Here is a 16964-nt window from a genome sequence, read left to right as displayed (position 1 = left end):
TCAGCAGACGAAAGAGAGGACGACTGTCTCTAGCAACAGTCAGCAGTCAAGAGAGAGTGTCTGTTATCATCGAGAGACAACAGGCAAGAGAGTGTGTCTTTCTTTGCTATCTTACAACTGTCTGTATTTCTAATGGAGTGGGGTTAAAATGTGAGTAGGAAGGGTTGGAGAACGGGAAATAATTGTAAAATTGTGGTAGAATGGTAGCTAGTAATACAGCGAAAAATTGACATGATTTTTCGCATGTGAAAAAATTGAACACATGGTATTGGCTAAAGAAGCTAAAGTAGATGTTTTAATGTTACGTATAATTTCACAATATTGTCCAAACAATAAAAATATTCTTAAAATATTTCATTGATTCATCTGATCTACTTCAATAACTCTTTGAGTCTTTTTTTGTAGGCAAATCGTGAATTATGCTGCAATTAGCTCTCATAGCGGTAGTTATAGTACTTTTCTATTACTATGCAATCAGACCAATGAATTACTGGAAAAAACGAGGAGTGATACAAGGTAGACCTATATGGCTCTTTGGTGATAACTGGAAAGCCTTATTCAGGTTGGAAACATTTGGACAACTATACCATACAGCGTATAATCTAGACCCAGATGCTAGGTCAGTATGATTTAGTACCATTTAATGAATAAGTATTATTTTTAATATTTATTAGTACACAACTGATATGGAGCGTATTTTTTGCTTGTTAGATCACATAAATTGTTAATTTTTCTTTTTCTCCCTTCTTTTCTTACTTTGTTTGATTTGTTTATAAGATGTGTATTATCATCTGCGACTCTTTGCGAGTAATAGTTGTTTTTTGTTTGTTCTTAAGAGGGTACAAAGGTCAAAGTGGGATGAAGAGTAGATAGTAAGCCACTTTACTCCACTTTGACCTTTGTACCCTCTTAAGAACAGAGAAAAAAGAACTATTACTGGCAGAGTGGAGAGGGTAACAGAGCATCAAAGCAGAAGGCAGCAGAGGGTAGCAGAGGGTAACAGACCATCACGACAGAGGGTAGCAGTGGTTAACAAATCAGCGCAGCAAAGTGTAGCAAATGATAGCAGGGGGTAACAGCACAGAGTAGATGCCAAGTACGTTGCTTCAAATGCCACATACGTAGCGTCTAATTTCAAGTACGTCACGTCAAATATCAATATCTACTCTGTGCTGTTACCCTCTGCTATCCTTTGCTACCCTTTGCTGTGATCCTCTGCTAACCACTGCTACTCTCTGCTGTGATTCTCTGTTACAATCTGCTACTCTTTACCAGTAATTGTTCTTTTTTGTCTGTTCTTAAGAGGCTACAAAGATCAAAGAGGGATGAAGTGGCTTACTATCTACTGGCAAATATACCTACAAGATATTAGCTTGGTGGGCTGATATCTAACTCAGGGCACTAACTTCCTCGTTTCGAGCGGAGATCTAGAGAAGAGAAGAAATCTTCCACCATGTGTTTTCGTGTCTCATCATTTTTAAAATTTAAGATCTTTAATATAAAATCTAAGGATTATTAGACCTTACTATGTAGCTCGAATGTAAACGAAAGCGAAGAAATTAAGACACGTATTGCAATAGCACGTGCATCATTCGTTAAACTTAAAAAGTTTCTTTGTTGTTGGGTTATAAGATTAGTACTACGCCTAAGAATGCTTCGGTGTTACGTATTCACCACCTTCCTTTAAGGCTTGGAAGCATGGACATTAAAACAAGTGCATCTAAATAAGTTAGCCGACTTTAAATTTTGGTGTTACTGAAGAATCCTACGAATATCATGGACTCAAAGATTATCAAACGCAGAAGTTACTAGAAGAATAGGAAATGAAGCTGAAATAATGTTGACAATCAAAAGAAGAAAACTTGAGTACTTAGGCCATGTTATGAGAGGGCAAATATACTCTTTATTGCAGCTTATTATGCAAGGCAAAATTCGAGGAAAGCGAAATGTGGGCAGATGAAGATTATCGTGGCTTAAGAACTTGAGGGAATGGTTTGAATGCAGTAGTGCAGAACTATTTAGAGCGGCAGTCAACAGGGTGCGCATTGCCATGATGATTTCCAACCTTCGATAGAAGATGGAACTTAAAGAAGCAGAATGTAGTTAGTTTCGACTACTATTAAGGTAATTTCACAGAGAATAGTCTGATAGGATCAAAAACATTGTGCATTTTTTAATCCTTTTGGATAATTTTAAATTTTATAATAAACATATACCATTATACATTAGAAATTGTTTACCTTATTGTTAAGTTTTTAAATTTTGGTATACAGCCAACCACTTCTTACTTACAGAACCAGAATATCCTCCAGTAGCATTTTTTAATTTTTTTACCTTGCAGCTTACGATTGCTCATATCTATTATGTGGTAGATAGATGTGCAAACCACATTTTTTACTACAAGTAATATATCTACAGGTATGTTGGATTTTACCAGTTCACTGTTCCAACCCTGATGATAAAAGACCCGAAACTGTTAAAAGAAATCACTGTAAAGGACAGCGAATACTTCACCAATCACCGGGCAATTGTTCCAGACGAAGGAGATCCATTATGGACAAAAAATCTAATCGCCTTAAAAGGTATAACGAAATTATTTATTTAATCTTGTCGAAAATAATTTCTAATTTTTAGACCAAAAATGGAAGGACATGAGACACATCTTGACCCCGTCTTTCACCAGCAGCAAAATGAAAATGATGTTCACTTTGATGGTAGAATGTGCCGAAAATTTCGTTATGCATTTCCAGAAAAAGGACCAGGATGTTTTTGATGTGTCGATAAAAGATGTAACCACCCGTTTTGCTAACGACGTCGTTGCGTCAACTGCTTTTGGTATTCGAACGGATTCACTTGAGGAACAAAATAACGAGTTTTATTTGATGGGTAGAGACATAACAGATTTTACGTCGTTAAGGAAAGGATTAAAGTTTTTTGGCTTTTTTATTTTGCCCAAAATACTTCAGGTGAGTGCTAGTTTTGTCTTTACGACACAAATTGGAAAAATGTTAATTTCAAAATAAGCTATAACAATACAGCTCTCTGTTATATAAGAAGAACTTGTTTCTTTAACTACAATTTTTTATAGCCATAATATTGCTATGTTTTCTGTAGATTCAGGTATTAAACTGCTATAACTTTTTCTACACTTTGTTAAATGTTTCTATGTTAATTTTTTGCCAAGATATTGAAAACTGATTTTCGCGCGCCCGCATTTGCTGTGAGCTGACCTAAAAATTAAGATAGAACATTTACCAAAGCTTAAAATGCTCGTTTTTGAGTTGATCTATAACTTCCATTAGCCAGATTTTTAAAGTTATAGCTTAATTTTGTTTAAATCTCTTATAAACAAATTAATTCGCAACTTTTATTGAAATTTTTAATATCTAATTGATATAATTTTTTTATTAATAGAAATTAAGTAATTCTTCAAAGTTTATTTTAAAGCTGAAACAATTATCTTTAAAATTAGGGGGTTTTGAAAGTTGATCGGATGTATGAAAACTGAGTTATACTTGGAAAATCACCATCGAATAACTATTTTGCAATTGTTTTTCAAATTTTCCCAAAAGGAGCAGTTTTCAATTTGAAATCACATTCATTTAACCAATTAAATTGTCAATAACAATTTATATGACGGTTTTTCAGCTTGTTACCCTCGAAAAATCGATTCTATGCACCAAAAAAACATAAAAAAAAACGTCAAGATACCGATGGGAGATAAAAGTGCATAATCAACTCCCCTCCCTGGCGCCTACACTATTTAAGAGAGGTTGATTCGGCTTCTCGAATTACTCTTACGTCAGGGACTCAATTAGGGCATTGTGACTCATACAATATATTTTCCAATTTTTCTATATTTATATTTTGTATGTTTTCTTCCTAGTTTTTCAATGTTCAACTCTTTGATGGGCCGTCAAGACAATTCTTCATAGATCTAATCGATAAGAATTTGAAGCTACGAGAGGACCGAAACATCGTTCGTCAAGATATGCTGCAGCTGCTTATCGAAGCTAAGAAAAGCATTCGCCAAAACGAAGAACCAAATGGTAAGATATCCGCGGTAAATGAAAATTACTTAATTAAAGCTCCCGGTAAGAATTCCGTTGAAAATTTAAATCTCGACGTTTCAGCACCCATTTTGGAGCCATTATCAAGAGGGATTATACCCCTTACTCGTGACGTAACACTATATTGTTCTCCAGAAATATGAGAACCGTTAAACGGTACTAAGGTCACAATCTGCCTATTCCTCAGTATCACTCGAGATTGTAGTATTTTTTCACTTAGCAAAAATAAACTTTTACGTTTCAAATTTTGTTGTCAGTTTTGTTATTATTTTAATTTTTATTCTTAGACGGATAGATAAGTTATTCCATTGTTAAGAATTAATAAAAATATGAAATATTCTCTAGAGGGGGGCGACACATTAGGTTTTCGCACGCGGGCGGTTAACTTCCTAGAATCGGCTCCGCACCCCTCCCCTCAATACGAATATTAAATACACTTTAGGAAGTTTTTGTTAGAGTATACAGAAAAACATATGTTGCATGTAGATAATATATATTTATTATTTTCAGTCAACCATACGAAAGAAATTACCAACATAGAAATCACTGCGCAAGCTTTGATTTTCTTTTTTGCTGGTTTCGACTCTGTATCCAGTTTGATGTGTTTTATGTCTTATGAGCTAGCCCTCAATCCGGACATCCAGGCAAGACTGAGAAAGGAAATTGACGATGGTTTCAAGAAATGTAATGGAAGGATGACCTACGAAACTCTAATGGGAATGAAATATCTAGATATGGTGATATCAGGTAAAAGATCTTAGTCTATTAGTTAACTTGAACTTTTTAAAAAAAAAAAAGTATTATTGTACTAAAATAGGAACTTTTTTATGTTTAGAATCTCTAAGAAAATGGCCCAATTTCCAAGCTACTGATAGAGAATGTAACAAGAGATATATCATACAACCCGAAGCTCCCAACGAAAAACCGATTGTGTTAGAAAAAGGTGCTCTAGTCTCCTTACCCATCGCGCCGATGCACTACGACCCCAAGTACTTCCCTGATCCAGAACGTTTTGATCCAGAAAGATTCAGCGACGAAAACAAAGACAACATCGAACCATATACATATCTACCGTTCGGGTTAGGACCGAGGAACTGTATAGGATCAAGATTTGCAATTTTAGAGACAAAAACGTTGTTTGCGCATTTGTTACACAGTTTTGAGATTGTTCCTAATGAGAAGACTAAAATCCCCGTGGAGTTGTCAAAGAAAACTATTAATCTATTCCCAGTGGATGGAATGCAATTATCTTACCGGAGACTTAAGAAATAGTAACTTACCAAAATATTTCAAATGGTGCAATTGTTTAATAAAAAATTAATTCTATGTGCCCGTTTCGTTTCAATTTTTCATTCAAGATTACCAAATAATACAATTTGTATATAGCTTAGTTAAAACACAACCTTACTATTACACAAATAGGATACGAAGATTATGATAGAGGATTATGTCTGTAGCTAAACTCAGACTTTGTTGTTTTCCAAGGGCTGGTTCAATAGTTAGATCAATAACCAGAGCTTGTGCACTATAATACTTTATTGCTGACAGTACAGTAGCACTAAAAAATTTACTTATGAGGCCGGTAATACCACAATTTAGCGAGCCAAAACAATATGAGAGCTTCTCTAAGAAGGCGAGGTACTTATCGCATCTGGTCCGCACTCAACTCCTGTTACTAGTTGACTGAGAAAAATGTCCGCTCAAGACCTCGCGGGGGTAAGGACCTGCCTTTGAACAGTTCAAAAATGCTAAAGAAATATAACAATATTAAGGCTACATGGATTTAAATTACATTAAGGGTAGTTGGCAAAAAATGTATTTCTATTAAAAATATTTTAACTGTTGTAGTTTACAACACAATTAGTAAGAACTTAATGTTATTCGCACAAAAAAAAATATGAGAAGCATTAAACAAGAATACGAAATGGAAAAATTATTAAGGTTTAAAAATTAAGAAAAAAGGTGTATCTTTGTTAACGTAAACTTGTAACTTAAATTTAAAAGTTCAATGTATCAACAAATGTGTGTGGTCCAATAGATCCAGTAACTCATAATAATAAAAATGTTGATATGGACACCGCTAAATTGAACGTAAAATTTGTACAAATAAGTTGTGATAATCGAGGTGAATACTCCTCAAAAGCTTTTTGTACAAATGTTGAAATAATGGAATCAAAATTCAGTATACAGTACCTAGGAATCCAGAACCAAATGGTGTTTCTGAACGTTTTAACAGAACCATTACGGAAAAGGCAACATGTTTAATTATAGATTCAAATTGTAGATAAAAACATGTGGAGTGAAGCTGTGAGAGTGGCAACATATGTACTTAATTATTAGAACTGAAAGTCGAACTATCTGATAACAAAACTCCTGCTAAAATTTGGTATGGCGAAGAGCCATATAGAAAAAAAGATCAAATTATTTGGTTGTAGTGCTTATGCCTAATGCCTAAAAGATTCTGTTGATTCTGTAACTGTCATAGCAGAGGACATTGACATTCTTGTCTTGTTCACGACATTAGGAAGGGAGCACTCCAATGTTGTGTGTCCAATTTTGTAAACCTTCAAAAGGGTGTAAGTCGCATCAATTATACTGTCCTTCAAGTTTTATATATGGTAACGTCATTGCAGAGAATTTGCTATTGTTATAGAATAGAATAGAAATATGCTTTATTGTCACTGAAAATTATTGAACAATTTTATGGACAAAGCTAAAAAAAATCAGTCAAAAAGTACAAAAAGTATAAAACAAAAACAAATATAATAAAAAAAAAACAGAACAATAAATTTTAAATTAGTAAAATTATTGTATAACTTACATAATTTGTACAGACAACGAGAAATGAGACAAATTGTAGCCACTGCTTGTTGCTTGAGACAACCAAATGTAATTATAAACAATACTAATTTTGTTTCTTTGTTATACATTAAGAAACTCTTCAACTGAATAATATGGTCTTTCAGAGAGATAGATTTTTGTCATCTTACGAAACTTAATGAAAGATGTTGCGGATTTAATTTCTTTTGGAAGGTGATTATAAAGTTTTTTGCACTATATAGAATAGAATTCTTTACTAGCTGAGTGGACGGGATCGGTAAATAAACGTTACAATCCGAATTTCTAATGGAGTAGCCATGATCAGGTCTATCGGGAAAAATGTTTAGATGCTTGCGAATCAAACAAACCGTTTGGTCCATGTTTTTTCAGCATGCGACACAACATTAGTAGCTTACAAGATCGAGAAACTTAAATTTATTAAAATTTTACCGAAACATCCTAAATTAGCTAGCGGAACAGCATTATTTCTCAGTGAGAAAGCCCAGTCATCTTTGCCCACTGTCGTTGGGGAACGTTTTTTCGTCTCTTTATATGGTGAAATTAAAGATGATTCTCTAACAACATAAGATACAAACGATTCGGTAACACAATGACCAAAATTACATTTAACTTAAAGATATGCAGCTCCTTTTTACAGTTTTAGAGGATATCACCAAGAAACACTGCGATCCTGAAGATTGGGGCTGGAAAAATTTTGATACCAATCAAAACTTTGAAAGCTCCAGCCCTCCCCCTTCGAACTTTTGAAATAAATTTTCTGTAGAAGCAAGCAAAACTGTGAGAGTACGTGTAGTAGTCTACAAGTAGGTCTCAACGTTTCTGCAGTATGCCTTAATTGTTCTGATAAAACCTGCAGTGACATCATGGAAATATTAAAATTAATCAAAAAATTCGAAGAATACGAATATGACGCAAATATTTCTAACTTCCTTTTCTTTTGCAAGCATTCACCTTCGATACTGAATTAGATCCTGAACCGCAGAGACCATCAAAGAAAATGAAAAAAACGATAGTTAGAAAACAACTTTATAAGTATATAACTATGCTCAATTTTTGTTTATATCTTTTTTATTTTGAATTTTAAGATAAAAAGTAATACAAAAAAAGTTGTAGAAAATTTAATTTGCTACAAATAACGTATAAAATTTTCTGTAGCGTTGCTAATTTACGAGATACAGTGCGAAAACCCTTTGCCCCCTGTTTTCAAAATGGCAGCCGTGGACATGGGTGGCGACCCCACAAACTTAGATTTAAGCTTATACTAACCACCCCGACCCCACGCATAAAAAAAAACAAAATTGCGTCCTCTGAAAAGCGTAATCTCAATGTTACTTTTCAATGGTCTACTACCTGTGTCTGACATGTGTGTCAACGAGTCAACAAGTAGTCATAATCAAACATTATTACTTATAATAAAATATCCATCTTTCCAACTAAGTAGATTCTTTCCCACCGCGCAACCCTAGAAAAGATACTTCCATCACAAAAAAATCTTAAATGTAAATTAGAGATACCTACATCCAAAAAAACAACATTTTGTTAGAGTTACACAAAAATCAATTAAATCTGTTCGCAATTGTAACAAGAGGAAAGACTGGAGGTCAATATCAAGGCCGTCAACTCGTTTGTTTTGCACTTTCAAGTTTTCAACGTGGTTGTGTGTATTTCGGGGCTACAGTGAGTTGGAATTTACAGTTAACCGATATTTTCTAGTTTGGGATGAGTCAGTGCAGTGGATAGAATTTTTATCGGTTGTAAACAAATCAACTTTTGTAATTACATCAAAAATCCTGTATTGAACGACGAAATACTAATAAAAAGCGGATATTGCAAGGTCAGTAATTTTGATACAGAGTCGTAACAATAAATTTTTTGTACTGATTTTGAAGAATACAGAACTCAATTTTTGTACTAAAAATAATTGAATTTGTCTATCTCTCTTATGAATAAATGATCTTTATTGTGCACTCGCTTTAACGATCATTTCAACAAACTCTAAAAAATTCATTACTGAATTTTTTAGAATCTCTACTACCAAAACAAAGGTTTTAATTCTGTTCTCGGTGGGAGTTATCTATTATCTTGAAGCTGTTAAAATACTAGTCCTACTTTCATTATAAATGAAGTGATACATAATATGATCTTGAACACTCCTGTTTTAAGGCTTTTCTGTACGAGCCCCTTCCCATATCAGTTTGTCCATTCATTCCAATTTACAATTCATCATCCCATCCTACACAACATAAACTGGCAGCCTATGTATGTTACATAGATTATCAGAAATTTCGATGTCAAAATACAACTTTGAGACAGAATTAAATATCATTAAGCAAATAGCAGTAAACAATGGATACAACGAACAAACAATTAATAAAATTTTAAATAAAAAACTACACAAGAAATCCCTGAAATTAGTACGTCCACCACCAGAGAAAAAACCCAGTACCTTCTGCTCGATTACATATACATACAGGCAAAATATCAACAAAAATAACCAAACACATAAAAAAAGAAAGGAATAACACCAGCTTTCAGAACAAACAACAACTTAGGCAAATATATTAAAAACAACAAGGCCAAAATAAAAAGCACTTACACAGTGGTGTATACAAACTTAAATGTGGCGACTGCCCAAAAACTTACATCGGTCAAACTGGTAGAAATTTTATTAACCGAATAGCAGAACATAAAAGGGCTTTCAATAATAGAAAAACATATTCTACATGCGCACTTCACCTTCTAGATCATAATCATTCTTTTAATGACGAATTTTGTTTATGGTAATCGACTTAAACTGCAAATTCCATAGGTGTGCCAACTGATATGGGAAGTTGCCCGTACATACTTCACAAGTTAGTACATAATCCGACTAATTGTGAAGACGATTATGTTTTTAAATATTCATAAAAAAACTGAAATATTTTATTATCCATTTTAAATTTCTAGTCTCCTCTCAGTCAATCTAAAATTACTTATGTATACTCACTACTCACATGATTTTATTTTCAGATTGTTTTTGATACATTTACTTAAGATATGCTTAGACATGCTTCATCTGCTTCTCTTGTTACTGGTTATACTTTTACTATATTGCCGCGCGATACAATGTTTAAGTTACTGGAAGAAGCGAGGAGTTCTACAAGAGAATCCGCATAGACTGCTGTGGAATATTATGAGATTCCGATTGCGATCAGAACCACATACTTCCGAATTTTCGTCAACATATAATTTATCTAGAAATGTTAGGTAAGTGCAACAAAAAGTTGAAACATAAATCAGAATTGAAATAGTTCTTTCTAATGTCTTAATGTTTACCGGTATATGTATTTAGATGGTACACTATGGAATTGTTCTTTATTAAGTTCCCTATTAAACACGACTTTCAAGGCTCAAAAACATTATTTTTGAATTCAGCAAGAACCTACATTCAAGTTCAAACCCTGTTCTATCATTTCCCGATTTTTTGCCTATTTCATTTTAAAACATTGTTTTTTAATCGTTAATGAAGCGCTTATGACAGGACGGGCGCTCGGGCTGCGGCTTGTATAAGAGAGAGAAGCAAGATCTAGGGCACACATTTTTGGCTTGTTTATTGTACAACAACTGTTTAATAGTTATTTATGCACCAAGAATGTTATTAATATGATTACGCCCGAAGAGCAACATAATCCAGCCAAAGGGCCTCTGGCCTGAGAGATAGATGTTGCTCGATAGGCGTAGTCATCCGGTAACTCCAGTGGTTTCCGAAATTAGCGAAATATATTTGTATGTAAATATAAGGTACGTTTGAAAAGGTTTGTGCAGTTTCACGACAATCACGACCCGATTAACAACGAGGAAATTTGCCAAAGAACCCGAATATAAAACGAATTATCGAATGGATTACTAAACTTAAATGGAACAACAGCTGCCCATGTATAAGAACAACTTAAATATCACATATGATCTGAAAATAATAAGAATAAACTTAGACCATAAGAAAATAGCTGATTTTAATGGAAGATGATGAGTCCTATTATTTACAAATTCCCCAAAAAGAGATTTTTGTTTGTTTTTAATTTTTTTTTTTATTATTATTTTAGATACGTAGGATATTATCACTTTACAACTCCAATTCTGATGATAAAAGATGAATGGCTCTTGAGAAACATCGCTGAAAAGGACGCAGAAAGCTTTTTCAGTCCTGACCAATGTGTATTGGAAAGTGATGATCTATTATATAACATAAACTTGAGAGGTACGTAGAGGTTTTTGTTACTAAACAAACTTTTTGTCTATTCCATTACGAGAAGTATATAGAAAGTAGAGGTATTAAATAACAGCTACAATTAGTATTGATGTTTTCCTGAAAATTTCTAGATGTGACATTAATATGCGACTTTATCTTTTTTCTTTAGATCAAAACTGGAAAGTTTATCTGACAAATAGCGACCTGCGACGAATGTTTCCACTTTTAGAAGAATGCTGCCAAAATTTTATTAAAACTTTCATGAAAAATGATTTGGACATCATTGATGTACAAATAAAAGATGCTGCTACTCGTTTTGTTACCGACATAATAGCATCCACTGTTTTTGATCTTTCTCTGGATCCTAAGGACAAGGCAAATAAGGAATTTTGTCGTATGATTACAAATATCACGAATTTTACTCATTTTAAAAGGCAGTTTAAGTTTTGGGGGCAATTCTTTGTATCGAAAATATTTCAAGTAAGTTTTTTTACTGACATCCCAATTTATTACAATCCGCATTTTTTATAAAGTAATATGACGGTTAAACTATTGACATATAGCGAACATATCCATTAACATACCGCTCTTAATGTTAGTCTATTAAACTATTATTGGTTCTGGGAAAAACAAGATTAGCACTAACTTTTTATTTGCTCACACGAGATCACTATAGGCACTTCACGTTTTAACCTATGCACTGTACGCATCTACATCAAATTCCTTGATGGGTTTTCCCGCAATCGGTCCTTGTATTTTATTCTATATGTAATTTCTTCCTTTAGATAAGTTATTTCTGCATCTCGATGTACCGAGTTGTTGGTGATATACCAAGTTATATTTAAAATCATCCTTAGTACTTTGGATTGGAACCTTTGTCTTCTTCTTTTCTTCTTTGTCAGCTTTTTCCTTTCCAGGGGTAGTTGTTGCCTACTCTTCGTCGCCACTTATTTCTGTCCATCGGGCCTTCTTCACCTAAACCTTTCTCTCTCAAGTCCTCTATGACACAGTCCTTCCATCTTCTCGGTTTTCCTGTACCTCTCCTTCCATCGACTTCTAACAGCTGTATCCTTCGTTCCACATAGTTTTCATCTCTACGTCTAACATGACCAAACCTTGGAACCTTTGTATAATTTCTATATTAGAATTTGCCGCTGTTTACCACAGTTCTATCCTATATGTCCATACTGGCTTCAACACCGCTTTGTATAGGAGTAATTTATTTTGAGTTATTGTCTTCTTATACGCCAGATATGTTATTTGGCAGGAGTTCTGATGCGATGTGTGGATTCTTGTTGGACCATAAGATCGTGTCGTATCATCTGCAAAAGTAGCTGTTGTGATGGCAAGTGGATGTTGGGAGGTCGGCTGTGTAGAGTAGGTACAGGGCAGGACCCAGTACACTTCCCTGTGGGTCTCCCGCTGTTATGGGTTGGAGTTCTGTTATTTTATTGTCGTATTTGCTCTAAATCGTTTATTTGTAAGGTATTGCTTTAGTAATGTGTAATAGTTTGGAGGTAAACAACTCCCCAAATTGGTGAGTTGGAATTATTCCCTTGTCTTCTAGAATAGGTGTTAATCTAGTTAGTAAAAGTTTTTCCAACACTTTGAAGAGCACTGGTAGTAGGCCGTTTGGCCAGTATGATTCCACCCTTTCAGATGGTTTACCATATTTTAAAATTGGTGTTATTTTAGCTAATTTCCATTGTGGTGGGAAATAGCTTCATTTCATGATTAAATTGGATAATTGTGTTAGAGATGTATATCCTTTTTCCGGCAACTCTTGTAATATTTGTTCTGTGATAAGATCGTAATCTGTGACTTTTTTAGGATTGATATTGAATCTTATTGTGGTTTTTATTTACCTTTTTTTAAATCGTTTTTTTTTTTAGCAATTTCCAGCTGGTATAATTCTTCAAGTGCTCGCTTTATTGTTTCCTCTCGGTTGGGGTCCGTTGTTTCATTGGGAATGAATACGGTTCTTAGGTGGTTGGCAAATGTCTCTGCTTTTTCTTTTGGTATTTTTAACAATCCGCCTAGGTCTTTTTTTTAATGGTGGTATATTGTATTGGGATCTTTTTAATTTACGAGTAAATTACTGAATTTTAGATTCGTTTCCGTTGAAATGATTTCTTTTAGCTTCTTTACAGCATTGTTCAGCTGCCTTTTTATTTGTGGCTATCTAATTGCTAGCCAGTGTTTCCTGAGTTTTCTTTCCTCCTCCGAAGTGCCTTCTCTGTTGAGGTTGGCCATCAATATGGCAAATTTCTCTCTGTTCTGGGCTTGATGAATTAATTAATTTTTTCTTGTGTGGGTCCAATCTCTGATGTTTCGTAGCCAAGATTTTTTCGTTCGTTTTATGCCCGTTTTACCTTCAATATTGCCTTCTAATATTACCTAGAGCTGCTCAAATTCCCTATAGCACATTATGTACGTGAGTTTTCTATACTAGATTATTTTCTCTCTTATAGATATCGAAGTGTATTCACTCTTCTTTTCATTGATGCTGGGTATTGTTAAGTCCCAGGTACCTTGTTCTATGTAACTGAGTTAAAGTGTTCTACAGCATGTTCTATTTCTTCGTTGGTCTTTAAGGGAATGTTTAGTTGGAGTCTCTTCTCCACTAGATATTTAAAGATATTCCAATTTGTTTTTCGGATATGTAACACACATGTTGAGATATACTACACAATAGAATAAAAACAACAATAAGCCTTCTTTTATCTAATGTTTTCATTTTTGTAGTTACCAAATGTGTATTCTATTGACCGTCAACCTAAACAGTATTTCATGGATCTTCTTCATGGCAAATTAAAATCAAGAGCAGAGAGCAGTATTGCTCGTCCTGACATAATTCAATTAATCTTGGAAAGAAAGTACGAGGAAATGTTGTCAACAAAGCAAAACTCCACAGATATATCCAATAATATTGGTAACTATTAAACATCGTTACTTCCATATAGATTTACAGAATTAAATATTTTACAGAAAAATCTCATTTGATACCACCAGCAATTAGGAACACGGATACATTGAAACACTCTCTACTGTATTTGTTAGCTGGATTGGACCCCGTTTTAAATTTGATTTCCTTCGTAGCTATCGAGCTGGCCTTAGATAAAGATATTCAGTCAAAATTAAGAAATGAAATTGACAACAGCTTTAAACGTTGCAATGGAAAGATGACTTACGATATCTTAACGAAAATGGAATACTTAGATATGGTTGTTTCAGGTAATGAAAACAATATTAGTGCACTAACCACACATTATATTACGTAGGTATAAACGACTAACCGTGTAAGTACTATTATTTTTTCTATTATTTTTTGTACTATATTTTTTGACAGTGCTATTATCTATTATAATGGCAATACTATTATTTTTTCCTAGATATACTATTTCTACTGTATTTTAACTGTTTTTTTTTTCAGAAACCCTTAGAAAATGGCCATACTTCGACGCCATCTACCGCATTTGTAACCAAACGTATATTATAGAATCTAAAACTAGCAAAGAAAAAGAAGTCGTGTTGGAAAAAGGATCTATTCTGTGCATACCAATAACCCCAATGCATTACGCTCCCAGATACTACGGTTACTCTAGAAGATTTGAACCAGACAGGTTCAGCAGCGAAGACAGATGTATCATCGAACCCTACACATATTTACCCTTTGGTCTGAGTGAAAATGGCTGTATGGGTTCCAGATTAGCCGTTTTACAAACAAAGATGTTTATTGTACATTTGTTGCATCATTTTGAGATAAATGTAAGCGAGGCAACTAAACTGCCTCTAACATTAACTAAGGAAAAGGTTCATCAGTATCTTCTTGATCGGTCTCTTACCGTTTCTTTACAGATTCTTACCAAAGGTAATCTGCCGAAACAGCTTTAGTGATAAATTATAATAAATGATGTGGAAATGTTGAAAACAAAAGTTTTCAGTGTTTTATTGTTAGATGAAATGAACTTCCATTAAGTAACGGTCGAATCCATCACTCAAGCTTCTTAAGTTTATTAATATTGAATTTAATGGCATGAAGCTGACGTCTTAATTTCATTAATTTCTTGTTTCTCTATCATCACTATTTAGTACCGAATACGTATATTTTATAAGGATTGTGACAAAAGATATGCTGAACAAAGTAGTAAATGAACAAAAAATTGACTTGAGTTAACTTTGACCAAATACGTCTTGTTTACAATTCATCTATTTTTACTGTTGACACTTTTTTTTTAACGTGAGACATCAATCTTGTGAACGTGAGCTTGGTGATCCATATGGGTTGCCATATTCAACTAAAGAATACTAGAGATCTAATCCTAAAAACCTGAGTGAATGTACTTAAGTCTGAAGAACTGTACTTAAATGTTTTCTAAAACTTAACGCTCTGCCCAAAGCCACGCCTAGGTATTTTGGATATTGAGTGGTATTTGGTGGAAGGTATTTGAATGTGTTTGAGTCGTGTTAAAGTGAACGTTGTCTTCTTAAGAGGCGTTGGGTCGAAATCTCCATTTTTGAAAGTCACTTCCAATAGTTTCTTGGTCTTCCGTCAGGATCTCATCAATATCATTCAATAAAACGATAGGAAATGGAATAAGAACATAATATCAAATTACATATCAAACAGGACGATTTTCGAGGCATCAGCAGCTGATTATTGCGTTCAACAACACTTTGAAAAGTATTTACAAACAATTAATTAATTCAAATTGTTTTCATACGTTTATTTTGCAAAAATATATAAATATTTATAATCATTATTTGATAAATATATAATATATTTTTAATTTTGGTAAATAAAAATACCAATTAAGTACTATATAAATAAAATTTTATAAAAAACATTTCAGCCAAAAAAACGGTTAAATCTAAAAATTCTGTCAGATCAATGAACTAGTATTCTTAATGTTGGTCCTTTTCCAAATTTAATCAAAACAAAAATATAGTTTTGGTAAATGTTTAATTATTTTTCTAAATATTTTTGCAATGTTTACAAACATATAATCGATTAAAAAAAGAGAAGAAATATGTACAGGAACTATAAAATAAATCAGTCACTTATTGTTCCGTGTTGCGTGAACTATTTAATTGATATAGGTAAGTAATTATTTTAGTCCTGCGATACAGTTGTCTTAAATCCATAAAATTCTGGCGAACGTATTTTCGCTATTTAACTAAATTTGTCAGGCTATATTCTAAGCCCTTGTGTGTCTAGTTAACAAAGTTTTCATTTTTGAGCATAGATTCATCCAATTGTTTAATCGATTCGTAATTGCTGCATCGCTTTTTAAAACCACGTTCTCTTTTAGACCAGCGTGGCACAAAGATTCTTGCAGAAAAGCTTGTGTGATAACTTCAATAATAATATATCTTTAAAACGATTTATTTTGGAGCAAAGTCGCAATGAAACAACATCCAATGTCTATATATGTTTTCCATCTCATAGCTGGTCTTCTTTCTGAAGATTCCCATTTCATTACTTTTTTGGTACTCTGTGTTCCAATGGTTTGGAATACTCTTCTGTATTCCGTATTCTCATGATAATTTGATCTCTTTTGATAATCTGAAGACATCTTCTCAAATTCTACTGTTTTTATTTTATTTTGTATTGCGAACTGACCATACTTTTGTTCCATATGAGATAATATTTTTCACGATGTTGTGAAAGAATCTTTTTTCGTTTTCTTTCTAATTTATTACCTATCTCTAAGTGCTCTTGAGACCTTATATAAAACTGTTATATATTTCCCTTCTTTCTCATTTTTTTATCCTGCTCATTGCTTGTCTCATGAAAAATAAATTGTCCAGGCATGATCTGGCTT

The 16964-nt window shown here is 33.5% G+C and overlaps 2 protein-coding genes across 3 annotated transcripts in view; both read left to right on the top strand.

The window, feature by feature from the left end:
- Positions 1–16964, top strand: part of LOC140442565 (uncharacterized) — a 38054-nt gene that overhangs the window by 11212 nt on the left and 9878 nt on the right. Inside the window, exons 2-7 of the mRNA XM_072533598.1 lie at positions 406–619; positions 2419–2582; positions 2635–2966; positions 3887–4049; positions 4581–4817; positions 4906–5341. Of these exons, the coding sequence (XP_072389699.1) occupies positions 420–619; positions 2419–2582; positions 2635–2966; positions 3887–4049; positions 4581–4817; positions 4906–5341 (1532 nt within the window). The 5' untranslated portion in view covers positions 406–419. The remainder of the gene's footprint in view (positions 1–405; positions 620–2418; positions 2583–2634; positions 2967–3886; positions 4050–4580; positions 4818–4905; positions 5342–16964) is intronic.
- On the top strand, positions 8596–15178 carry LOC140443118 (cytochrome P450 9e2-like). Of its 2 annotated transcripts, XM_072534204.1 has the most exons (7): positions 8596–8745; positions 9921–10157; positions 10994–11148; positions 11309–11619; positions 13885–14071; positions 14128–14373; positions 14573–15178. In XM_072534204.1, exons 2-7 carry the CDS (start codon positions 9958–9960, stop codon positions 15031–15033), a joined length of 1560 nt encoding a protein of 519 aa, XP_072390305.1. In that variant the 5' UTR covers positions 8596–8745; positions 9921–9957; the 3' UTR covers positions 15034–15178. The 2 variants fall into 2 exon arrangements, with proteins under 2 accessions (XP_072390305.1, XP_072390313.1); XM_072534212.1 differs by lacking the exon at positions 9921–10157.

This window comes from Diabrotica undecimpunctata, chromosome 1, assembly GCF_040954645.1.
Source record: "Diabrotica undecimpunctata isolate CICGRU chromosome 1, icDiaUnde3, whole genome shotgun sequence".
Lineage (NCBI taxonomy): Eukaryota > Metazoa > Arthropoda > Insecta > Coleoptera > Chrysomelidae > Diabrotica > Diabrotica undecimpunctata.
This window is presented reverse-complemented; position numbering and strand designations above follow the sequence as displayed.

Coding starts and splice junctions, on each gene's coding strand:
- LOC140443118 (XM_072534204.1), top strand. CDS start 9,958: ATGCTTCATCTGCTTCTCTTGTTACTGGTTATACTTTTACTATATTGC. Junction 11,149..11,308: donor ATATAACATAAACTTGAGAG/GTACGTAGAGGT, acceptor TTTTTTCTTTAG/ATCAAAACTGGAAAGTTTAT. Junction 14,374..14,572: donor CTTAGATATGGTTGTTTCAG/GTAATGAAAACA, acceptor TTTTTTTTTCAG/AAACCCTTAGAAAATGGCCA.